Raw genomic sequence first — 12,264 nt, forward strand, 5'->3', positions numbered from 1 at the left:
CTAAAGGAGACCCAAAAAATACTGAAGAAAATAACACCTTGAAAAATAGACTAACTCAAATGGCAAAAGAGCTCCAAAAAGCCAATGAGGAGAAGAATGCCTTGAAAGGCAGAATTAGCCAAATGGAAAAGGAGGTCCAAAAGACCACTGAAGAAAATACTACCTTAAAAATTAGATTGGAGCAAGTGGAAGCTAGTGACTTTATGAGAAATCAAGACGTTATAAAACAGAACCAAAGGAATAAAAAAATGGAAGACAATGTGAACTATCTCATTGGAAAAACCACTGACCTGGAAAATAGATCCAGGAGAGATAATTTAAAAATTATTGGACTACCTGAAAGCCATGATCAAAAAAAGAGCCTAGACATCATCTTTCAAGAAATTATCAAGGAGAACTACCCTGATATTCTAGAGCCAGAGGGTAAAATAGAAATTGAAAGAATTCACTAACCGCCTCCTCAAAAAGATCCTAAAAAGAAAACTCCTAGGAATATTTTCACCAAATTCCAGAGCTCCCAGATCAAGGAGAAAATACTGCAAGCAGCCAGAAAGAAACAATTTGAGTATTGTGGAAACACAATCAGGATAACACAAGATCTAGCAGCTTCTACATGAAGGGATCAAAGGGCTTGGAATATGATATTTGGGAGGTCAATGGAGCTAGGATTAAAACCAAGAATCACCTACCCAGCAAAACTGAGTATCATGCTCCAAGGCAAAATATGGATTTTTCAACAAAATAGAGGACTTTCAAGCTTTCTCAGTTAAAAGACCAGAGCTGAATAGAAAATTTGACTTTCAAATACAAGAATCAAGAGAAGCATGAAAATGTAAACAAGAAAGAGAAATCATAAGGGACTTACTAAAGTTGAACTGTTTTGTTTAAATTCCTACATGGAAAGATGATGTGTATGGTTCATGAGACCTCAGTATTAGGGTAGCTGAAGGGAGTGTATATATATATATATATATATATATATATATATATATATATATATATATATATATATATATATATATACACACACACATATATATACAGAGGGCACAGGGTGAGGTGAATATAAAGGGATGATATCTAAAAAAATAAAATCAAATTAAGGGATGAGAGAGGAATATATTGAGAGAGGGAGTAAGGGAGAGATAGCATGGGGTAAATTATCTCACATAAAAGTGGCAAGAAAAAGCAGTTTTGTAGGAAGGGAAGAGGGGGCAGGTGAGGGGGAATGACTGAATCTTGCTCTCATTGGATTTGATATGAGGAGGGAATAACACACACACTCAATTGGGTATCTTACCCCACAGGAAAGAAGGAGGAAGGAGATAAAAAAGGGGGGGATGATAGAAGGGAGGGCAGAGATGGGGAGGAGGTAATCAAAAACAAACACTTTCGAAAAGGGACAGGGTCAAGGGAGAAAATTGAATCAAGGGGGACAGGATAGAATGGAAGGAAATATAGTTAGTCTTTCACAACATGAGTATTGTGGAAGGGTTTTGCATAATGATACACATGTGGCCTATCTTGAATTGCTTGCCTTCTTAGGGAGGGTGGGTGGGGAGGGAAGAGGGGAGAGAATTTGGAACTCAATGTTTTAAAAACAGATGTTCAAAAAAACCTGTTTTTGCATGCAATTAGGAAATAAGATGTACAGGCAATGGGGCATAGAAATCTATCTTGCCCTACAAGAAAGTAAGGGAAAAGGGGATGGGGAGGAGTGGGGTGACAGAAGGGAGGGCTGACTGGGGAACAGGGTAACCAGAATATATGCCATCTTGGAGTGGGGGGGAGGTTAGAAATGGGGAGAAAATTTGTAATTCAAACTCTTATGAAAATCAATGCTGAAAACTAAAAATATTCTTAAAAACCCCTAAAAAACCATAATAAATCCAATATTTATTTCAAAACTGTCCTGTTTGTTTATAACCCCAGCTGAACTTCTTTCTGTTCTCTTCTGTGCAATTTTTTAATGCACAAAAGCATTTAAAATGCTTCAGTGACTATATTTCCTTTCCCCTTTTTTTATATCACTATCACTTGTCCCCTCCTGTCTGCCAAATCATTCCCCTTAAAAAAACAAAAAAAAAAACTCCTCTCCCTTGTAACAAGTAAGCATAGTCAAGCAAAACAAATCCACACATTGTTCATGTTTGGCAATGTTCATCTCATCTGTCATGCAAAATCCATCACAATTCTGTCATTGGAAGGGGATCACATTGGTCAGAATCCTGGAGTCTTTCACTATTGTTTTTCTTTACAGTGTTGTAGTCATTATACAAGGATCATCCTGCTTCTGCTCATTTCACTTTGTTTCTGTTCCTACAAGTATTTCCAGATCTCTCTGAATTCACCCCTTTATCAATGCTTATGAAATGAAATTTCATTATATTCATCTACTATATTTTATTCAGCCATTTATCAATTGAGGGGCACCCCCTTAGTTCTTTGTTACAATAAAAAGTGCTGCTATAAATTTTTCTGTACATTGGGATGTTTTTCCTTTTTCTTTGATCTCTTTAGACACATATTACCTAGTAGCGGTTCCACTGTGTCAAAGGGTATGCACAGGTTGGTGACTTTTGCGGCATCATTCCAAACTGCTTTTCAGAAAGTTTGGACCAATTTATAGCTTCACCAAAAGTGCATTGGTATGATTGCCCTCTCAAAACTCCTCCGAGAATTGTCATTTTCCTTTATCATCATCTTTGCCAATCTAATGGGTGTGAGGTAGAACCTCAGAATTGTCTTAATTTATGTTTCTTAAGGGAAAAGGTGAAGCTGGAGGCAAATGAAGGCAATAGCAAAAATAAGAAGGAAGAGTTGAAACATTTAAAAAATATACAGAAAAGAATTTAGAGGATAATGAACAAGGACAGCTTTGAAACTAACACTGAATCTGCTACCTTTTTTTTTTTAAGTGAGCTGTGCATGATAGAGATTTGGAGTTATATACACAATCTTCTTTTTTGTTTTTGTTTTTGAATATGAAAATATCCATATTACTTACTGTTTGCAAAGTTCAGAAAAACAAAAATTATTTTAAAATAGAAGAATCCATTTTGGACAAAATAATTTGCATTTCTTGTTATTAGTGACTATGCATTTTAATATGGTTGTTGATAGCTTAAATTTCTTCCCTTGAGAAGGCGATTCATGCCCTTTGGTTGCTTATGTATTGGATAATGACTCTTGTTTATATATATATTTTAATTAGTTCCAGGTACATACATACATATGTACACATATTGAATACTGGACTTTTATGAGAGACACTAATTATAAAGATTTTTCCTTCCTGTTACCCTTCTCATTTTAACTGCATTTTTATATAGAACTGTTTCAATTTTAACTAGTCAAGATTGCTTGTTTTATTTCCTGAAAACCTATCTGCTGCTTAGTTAAGAACTCTCCCTCTATTGTGAAAAATATCTCTTTCCCTGATCTTCTAATTTATGTTAATTATGATGTGACCTTTTATATCTAGGTCATGTATCAATCTGGAGCTTATTTTGCTATATAGTATGAAGTGTTGGTCTAAATCTAATTTCTGCCATACTTGTTTCTAGTTTTCCCAGGAGTTTTTGTTATTTAGATTTTACTCCACTAGTTGGAATTCGTGGTTTACTGAACTATGCTACCAAACTGTTGCTGTAACACCCTATTAAAATAATTAGCTCATTTAAGCCTAAGGTCAATATTATATAACCTTTAATGTCCATGTAGTTCCCTCTTCTTTGGCTTTAGGGAATTTTAGATGAAAAGATACGAATTTAATCAAAATCACTCTGAACCCTTCGTTAGGAAAATTCCTAACATTTAGGGAAAAATAGGGCTTTCTGCCTAACTTCACATTTATATCTCTCTCTAGTCAACCCCTTACTTGTTTGTTTTGGGGGCAAAATTTAGGGAGGGTTTGCTGGAATTGATTAGGTAACAAAATAGCAGATTATATTACTACTACTGTTTAAAGCACTAGCATTTTCCTACTCCCTGAGACTCAACTAATATGTTGTCAAGCCCTGTCGATTTCACCTTGGCAATGTCTCTTGAACACTTCCCCGTCTTTCCTCTGACACTGCCACCACTCTCTCTGGTACAGGCACACATCACATCACACCTGGACTATTGTATTAGCCTGCTGGTGGCTCTCCCTCTGCCCACTCCCATCCAACCTCCTTTCAGCCACCTAAAGTGCAAGTCTGACCTGTCACTCCCCAACTCAAAAAAAACCCCAAACCCCAAAACTCCCTTTTGCTCCTCCATTAGATTGTAAGCTTGAGGGCAGAGATTGTCTTTTGCCTTTTTTTTTTTTTCTTTTTGTATCCTGAACACTCAGCACAGTGTCTGGCATAGAGCAGGTACTGTTTATTGACTGACAACATCAACACAGCAGGTCTCCAGTAGAGTATCCCAGGAATCTCTTCTCAGCCTGGTGCTGTTTAACATTTTTATCAGTTCTTTAAATTTGTAAATGACCCAAAGCTGGGATAGTTAACACCCTTGAAGAGAGTCATAATCAAAAAGGATGACAATAGCCTCCTGGGCTGAATCCAATAAGATGGATTCACTTATCACAATACGGATAAATGTAGTCTTGCTCTAAAATGGGAGAGGCATGGATAGATAGCAGTTCTGAATAGCTGTTCTGGGATCTGGGAGTTTTAGTGGACAGTTAAGTCCACTAAATATGGTCAATATGAGTAAGCGCTGTAATAGGACAGGCAAAAACCAAAACACCAAACCTAATGTAATTCCACTGTATTCTGGTCTATCAGACCTTATCTGCCTTACCGCGTCAGTTCTGGGCATCACAGTTTAAGGACATTGATAAACTGGAGTGTTCAGGGAAGGGCAAACAGGCTGGTGAAGGGCCTCAACTGCACGACATGTTACTATCAGTTGAAGGACTTGGTTATGTTTAGCTGGGAGAAAAGAAGACTCAGGGGTACATGACAGCTGTCTACAAATATCTGAAGGGCTACTATGATGCAATCATTCCTTAACAATACGCTTCTCAGAGGACCAGGATTCTGCAGCTGAAGGAATAAAGCCACGCTATGAGGGGCCAGGAGATAGGGAACTTCCCAGGTCTCCATGATATTACTAACTGTTGCTCCAATGAGGCCAGTCTGAAGTGAATGTAGAATATTTGTTCAGTCTAGGGCAGGGGTGCGGGTATCTTTACCATCTGGGAAAGGCTGTCCTGCCTCAGACACTTAACAGCTGTGTGACCCTGGGCACATCATTCTACCTCCCAACCTCAGTTTCCTTTCTTAGGTGTAAACTGGGGATTATAAGAGCACCTCCCTCCCAGGGTTACTGTGAGAATCAAATGAGATAATATAGGTAAAGTCTTTACAAATCTCAAAGTACTGGATGTGTCAGCTACTTGAATGTTTAGCATGTTTCCCATATTTGTTCACACAGGCCTAAGTCCTTATGCGTTTCAGTGGTAGCTGAAATAAAAGCTATCCCAAACTTGATACCCATGTTTGTACACTGAGCACTTTTGGAGAAGGGGATTTTGTTACTCACAGTTGGAGAGACCTAGGCGTAAATCACACCTAAGCTTTATTCAGGAGATTTCTCTGATATTTTGCTTCAAGGGTCCATGTGACCCTGAGTCTCTTAGGAAGCCCCTGGGTTAAAGTCATGCTTCGTTGTGGGTGGAGGTGACCCAAGGATCTTCAAGGCCTTGCCAGCAGAGTCTCAGCCTTGGTAGGTCTTATGTAGCTGGAAATACTTCCAGTATGGATAGCGTTCTTGCAAGAAAGAAAAGTACTGCCTTCCAACACTGTTCCAAACAGAAATATCTGTCAAGGGCACTAAGAACTCTAGAGTCTTAAGGAGGTGGTGGTGAGGATGGGGAAGGAAATAAATGGCCTAGACCAGGAGTTCTTAACCTTTTTGTGTGCTGGGCCCTTTCTCTGAATAATGTTTTAAAATTGTTTTTCTCTAGTTCACTTTAGATTAATTCAAGATGTAATTTGAACACTGCTTTTTTTCAAGAGGTTATACATTTTAGTTGATATGCTAAAAGCAATCAAAACATTAGGAGCCAAAATGTTTCCAAAATTAAAATACTTGTGACCATAAAAAATATGTCAAATTGGTTTGTGACTCGGCTACCCTTTATTGAAATTGGTTTCAGTGAGAGCCCCAGTTGCATTAGGTTTAATAAACATCATACCTGTGGTCTCAACATAAAAATCACCATATTGAGTCAGCCACGTTCCATCCAGATCAACTGTCTCATATAGGGACTTAAAACCTTTTTTCCCTAGTCATAATTTGCTCTACATCACTTTTAAAAAATATTTACATTTGTATTTTTTAATAGGCAACAATATTCCATGGAATACCACAATTTATCCAGCCATTTTCCAGTGGTTGGATATATAGTTTGTTTACAGTTTCTCATTATTAAAAGTAAAGCCACTAGGACGAAAAATAAATAAAAATAAAATGCATTAAGTACGTAGAATTACAAAGGAAGCCAATTGTATCGAAAAAGTTATCCAAATATTACTATTGTTGTTTAGTTGTTTCAGTCGTATCTGACAAAGTTACTGGTTCGCCATTTCCTTCTCCCGCTCATTTTACAGATGAGGAACTGAGGCAAACAGGGTTAGTGACTTGCCCAGGGTCATACAGCCAGTCAGTGTCTGAGGCTGAATTTGAACTCAGGAAGATGTGTCTTTCTGATTCCAAGCCCAGTGGCTCTATCCACTGCGTCACTTAGCTCCGCCTTAACAAAATACAGATCTTTTTCAAAATGTTCACAAACTCCAGGTTAAGAACCCCTGGCCTAGAGAACACTTTGTCAGATGTAATCATGTCAATTTAAGGAAGTCCAGCAGGTGTGAAGCTCTCTATATACTCAGCCCCTTACAGGGGTCCCAAGGAGTTATGCTACCTTTCCATTGCGGTAGTATGTTAATTGGGGCAAATGAAACAAAATAAAATAATATTCAATTACCTGGAGTCCCCAATAGAAAAATTAAGACCTTGCTGTTGAAAGCACCTGCCCTGTTCACTTACCATTCTGACTCCATGCCCAGTGTTTTTTCTAATACCTGTACTCTCATTCTATTATTTTGTTTGGTCAGGTGGACTGTTACACGTCATGCCATAAGCCATCACACGCCTCACACGGTACATGTTGCATGACATCGTCGTGTGTAAGATATATATAAATCGACAACACATCTGTGATAAAATATTCGAGGACATAAAAGCGACAGTGTAGGTTTCAAACCCATGGATGTTTTGACTTTAGATTCTAGTGTTCGTTCAACCAATAACTGTATCTTGTGTTTTACGGTACAATGCTTCAGTTGGAAAAATGTTTTTCATCTGTCTCATTTACTACTATTGTTGTTATAATAATAACTGTCATTATGTAACATTTCATTAAGGTATGAGATTCAGAGAGCTTTATGGAATCCCATTTGATCACATAACCCTTGTGAATATCACAGAGTTAGAAGGAGTAGAGATATTAGAATCAATATAGTCCAATGCTTAATTTTCCAGAGGAGTAAACTGAGGCCCAGAGAGGTTAAGTAAGTTGCCTGAGATCACACAGCTGGTAAGGGACAGAGCAGATCAACATCCACCCTTGGTGTGACTCCTACACTTCCCCTTTGGAGATAAGGAGGTTAAGGTGTTTTGTACCTATGAAGAACTCAGCTACTATGAGTTGTTACTCTCTGAAGAAGCAGGAGGAGAAGCGTGGGGGTAAGGAGTCAGAGGCGCTGAGTTCCCCTCCTGGGTCTACCATTGACATGCAAGTCACTTCATCTCCTGGGGAATCAGTTTCCTTACCTAGGGCAGGACTGCCAATGTCACTATCATTTTTGCAATGCCAACAGATTTTGGGAGAACAAGCATGCTGGACCCCAACCATAAACACGCACAGTCACCCACTCCCCTCCAAAGAAAAAGAGAAGGGCCCAGCCATTGACGGTAACAGCTTTTAATCGGACAATTGGTACATCGTTGAAGACCACATTGGTCACCTTTTCTTCGGCATTCCTTTCACGTACCAGGGGCCCAGGAACTTCACCTGGAAGTCATTTTCCTTGGAGGGGTGGGGGGAGAGGGTTAAAGCATGGTCAGTGGTCAAGTCAGTGCTTTGTTTTTTTTGTTTGCTTGTTGGTTTTTGTTTTGTCTTTAAGCTTTTCCCGGCGAGTCTTATTTACATTTACAGTACCTCTTAGTGATCAACAGAAAACAAAAAGGCTGTGTGTCACCAGGGATACATTACCCCAAGTGGAGAAAGGCTGAGCTTCAATATTTATATATTTATACATATATATATATATATTTAATGTGTATACAGATACAGTTTGCTCTCTTGAAAGTATTAAAAAATTGATCAACCTTCAGTCTATAAAAAATACCTACTCTACAAGATAGAAAAATCTCTCCTCCCAGCATACACTGATTTACACCCAAAGCTTTTCCAAAAATGTACGAGGCAACATCTTGAAGGGAAAGGAGGGAGTATGCACACATACCCATACTCACAGGAGGGGGAAATACTGATTGGGAACAGGACAGGTTTGTGATAGGGAAGAAGGGCAGGCCTCATGGCTCAGTGCTCAGATTCAGGACTAGGTGTAATCGGTCTCCTCTGTGGAGTTTGGGGAACATACCTTGTGGAGTCTCCAGGGGGACCTGCCAAAGCAGCAGGTGGTCTGGCGGCGAACTCATGAAAAGTCTCAAGGAATCTGGAAGCACAACCCAACCCAGGCCGGTGGTGGGGGTGGGGAGTGGGGAGTGGGGGGTGGGGGAGGTAGGGAGGGAATGGATGGGAAGGAGGGAAATGGAAGAGACCCAGTAAAGGAAGAATTCAGGAGAGGGGGGATTTTTTAAAAAGTACATTTCACAAATATTCAGGGATGACATTTTTCCATTCAACTTTTGCCTTTGGAATGCCACTGTCAACTACTCCCAGTCACCTATCACTTTCTAAGGCAGGAATTTGATCAACTCTGGTCTCCCCCTCATCTTGTCAAAAGACACACCGTGGTGAAGGAACAAGCTATTCTTAAGGAACAAGAACAAAAACCAACAACATGGTGGATGGGTGGGAAGGAAACCCAGTTCAGAGAGTTATGCACCTTAAGGTGTTTTATAACATGAAGCCCAGAAAAGTCCACACTTCTCCTGTGGGGCAGATGTAGAAAAATTACTCTGTAAATCAGACTTGGGTATGCTCCCCAAAGCAGCAGTGGCTGTGGTTATTCTACAAGCAACAGGATAACGCACACTAGTCATTGCCTCTTCAAGGCATGTGTCAATGCAGTCCTAAGCCTTGCTGGGAGGCTAGAGTCTTATCATTTGACTGTCCAGAGACTCAAAAGTAAAAAGAAGATCCTAAAAGCCAGCCACTTTCACCTAGGAGTGGATCTCAGATGGCCTTCTCTGAGTCTTTTTTGTATTTAAAAAACAACTGAGCCATGATTAATGTTAAAGTGTCCAATGTTGGGGGGGGGGCGGGGATCTAGTCTCCTAAATATCTGAAGTTAATTTCTAATAAATTATCTTCCCACCACCATCAATCCACTGGAATGCTGGATAAGGCTGGATCCCTAATGTGACTTGTCCAGGGGATATCAAGGTACTTATAGTATCCAAACCAGTAGAATGGAGGTACTCTCCTATTTTGAAGAAAAAGAACTAAATATAAAACCAAAAGCCTATTCTCTCAACTGATTTTGAGAGGAATACAAGCTTCATATCATAGAAATAGTGAAGGTGAGCTGGAGAAGGGTAATTCTGTATAGTTTTAAAATATCACTAACAGACCCAAAGGATTATTGCAATAAGCCATACCTACCCCCAAGATCTCAGCTATCAGGGCCTAAAAGGATTCCTAAGTGCCAATAATCCTTAAATCCTGAACATAAGACTGACTCCTGAAGGTCCTCATGATAATGTTCCTTTGTCTACACTACAGCAAGGGACAGGGTGAGGCAGACCTTGATTAAGGTGCAGCGTGCCCAATTTTTACTGTGAGATGCATGCCTGAGCAATTCTAAGGCTACATGGGCAAGGGGAAGTATGGGAAAGGAATTGGGAAGGGGGAATCTGCTACCAATCTGGTTCCAACAGCTGTAAACTAAGCCTAGCTTCCCTCAATCTACCTCAAGAGAAAAAACAGGCCATTTACAAGAGTTCATAACCACACTTCTACTTTAACCCACTGTTCTATCCAGTCCCTTCCAATACCCTTTAGTTAGCTGTAATTCAGTCTCAACCATATCCTTCATGGCTACAACTGTATTTGCTCAGAGCAGGGAAAAAGGAGCTGGGTACACAGCTGAAAACGCTTTTACATCTGGTGTGAAATAAAATCAACTTGACCTCAAATAGGAACTGTCTGGATCACATGTGTCACAGATGGGTTCAAAATGAAGTCAGAATGCACAGTGCATGTCTGAAGAGGAAGTCTAACAGCTTCCTTTCCCTTTTATTCCACTAAAAATCAGCCAGTCACTTTCCAGGGATGTTCCTTGAAGTGTGGAGGCAGAAGCCAAGCAAGGCTTAAGGGAGGAACCTACCTGCACAAGCACCTTAGCAGCACTGGATCAAAACACTATTCCCCTGCAGACCTGTCCGCACATTACCTGTGAGGGAGACTGGGCCCAAAAGAGCTGGATAGAAGCGGGAGCATTTCAGAATTTAAGTGGGCTTTTGGGGATTCATAGGGACTGGTTTGCTGGAGTCAGAAGGAATCTAACTAGTCTATCTAATATGGCAAGATACTTGGAGAAGCCTTTTCTCTCAAGAGCTAAAGGAATCTGCCAGAATAAAGGTGGAGAATCAAATCACACTCATTGAATCATTGCCTATTTTTCTAACTTTGTACTCAGAGGGTGCCACTGGCGAGGAGGCAGTGTTCTTCCTCCTTCCCATTTCTCCATCTTTCCCCTGCTTCTTGTTCTGTTTGACTACACTCCCCTTCACCCTGCTAGGTCAAGCAAGGGTAGCACCCCAAACCAAAGCTGTATCTGCTTTTCTCTCAATAGCTCTGGGCTGGTTCAGGCAATGGGATGTGATCCTCCTTGCCCCTTGATGGAGATGAGACCTTAGTGGTCTAGAGAGCTTAGCAGGGCCTCCTGAAGCTCAGAGCAGCAAGGTCACACCAGGTCACCAGGATTGGAGGGGCAGCATTTCATTCCTTTACTTCACTTCTAAGATAGAGGGGTTGGTTTCCATGATCGCCACAATGATCCTGTCAATATAGTCCTGGAGACGGAAGTTGATCTCTTCCTGTTTTTGAATTGCCTCCATCAGCTGTAGGGAAAATGAAGAGATGAGTTACTATGAGCCTGGGTTTTTCATGCTGGGGGATCAGGTTATGACCCACAGTGGGTCATAGGGGATTTCAGAGGGGTTACTGAGGATGAGGGCTATGGTGGAAGCTGGAACAGCAAATGGCACACCAGGCAACTAGTCTCAGCCTATCTTCCCTACCCCTTGGGCCTTCCTTGTCTCTGCCCACAAAGGCCTCGGAGACTATACAGCCTATGAAGACAATGGGAAATGTGAAATGTCCCAAAGTTGTCTGACAATCCTAATTATAATAGTCAATATGTATATAGCACTTTAAGCTTTACAAAGCATTTTACATTCATTAACATAGTTGATTCTCAGAATAACCCTGTGAGGAAACTACTATAAGCATTATTATCCTTTTTTTTTTAAAAATAGGCCCATGATTTAATTGGTAGAGAGAATTTCTAATGAAGAACACAAGTTGGCAACTTCTCATTTTGACAATGAGAGATTCAGTATTCAGTGACTCAGCCAGGGTCACACAGCCAGTGGGGGTCAGAGGCAGGATTTGAACCCAGGTACTCCTAACTCAAATCTAGCTTTCGGCTAAGTCACATTGTTTCTCTTGATTTTACAGGCAAGGAAACCAAAGTTGGGAAAGGTACAAAGTGCTTGTGGTCACACGACTGGTAAGTGTCAAAGGCAGGATTCTTAGCAAAGTCTCTATGGGCTCCAAGTCCACTTCTCTTCCCACTACACTTCTCTGCTTCTATGAGATTGCTGAGCTTTGGGGAGGAGTTTTAAGGAGAGTGGTAAAGGGTACTGGGGAGAAAGAGGAATTTTACTGGATTTAAAAATGTTTAAGAACCCTTCATGTAGGTCATTCTAAGTTATCCCACAAACATTTCATTATCTTCCTTTCTCTAGTATATCACACATTCAACAAGAATGTTCATAGTCAACCAAGATGATGAT

The 12,264-nt window shown here is 40.2% G+C and overlaps 1 protein-coding gene across 3 annotated transcripts in view; it reads right to left on the reverse strand.

The window, feature by feature from the left end:
* Window positions 1-7,962: 7,962 nt before the first annotated feature.
* Window positions 7,963-12,264, reverse strand: part of RAB11FIP3 (RAB11 family interacting protein 3) — a 158,468-nt gene continuing 154,166 nt past the window's right edge. For all 3 annotated transcript variants that reach the window (XM_036738398.1, XM_036738397.1, XM_036738395.1), the window contains one exon: window positions 7,963-11,307. In XM_036738398.1, the coding sequence (XP_036594293.1) occupies window positions 11,194-11,307 (114 nt within the window). In that variant the 3' untranslated portion in view covers window positions 7,963-11,193. The remainder of the gene's footprint in view (window positions 11,308-12,264) is intronic.

The sequence above is a fragment of the Trichosurus vulpecula genome, chromosome 9 (assembly GCF_011100635.1).
Source record: "Trichosurus vulpecula isolate mTriVul1 chromosome 9, mTriVul1.pri, whole genome shotgun sequence".
In the NCBI taxonomy this organism is placed as follows: Eukaryota; Metazoa; Chordata; class Mammalia; order Diprotodontia; family Phalangeridae; genus Trichosurus; species Trichosurus vulpecula.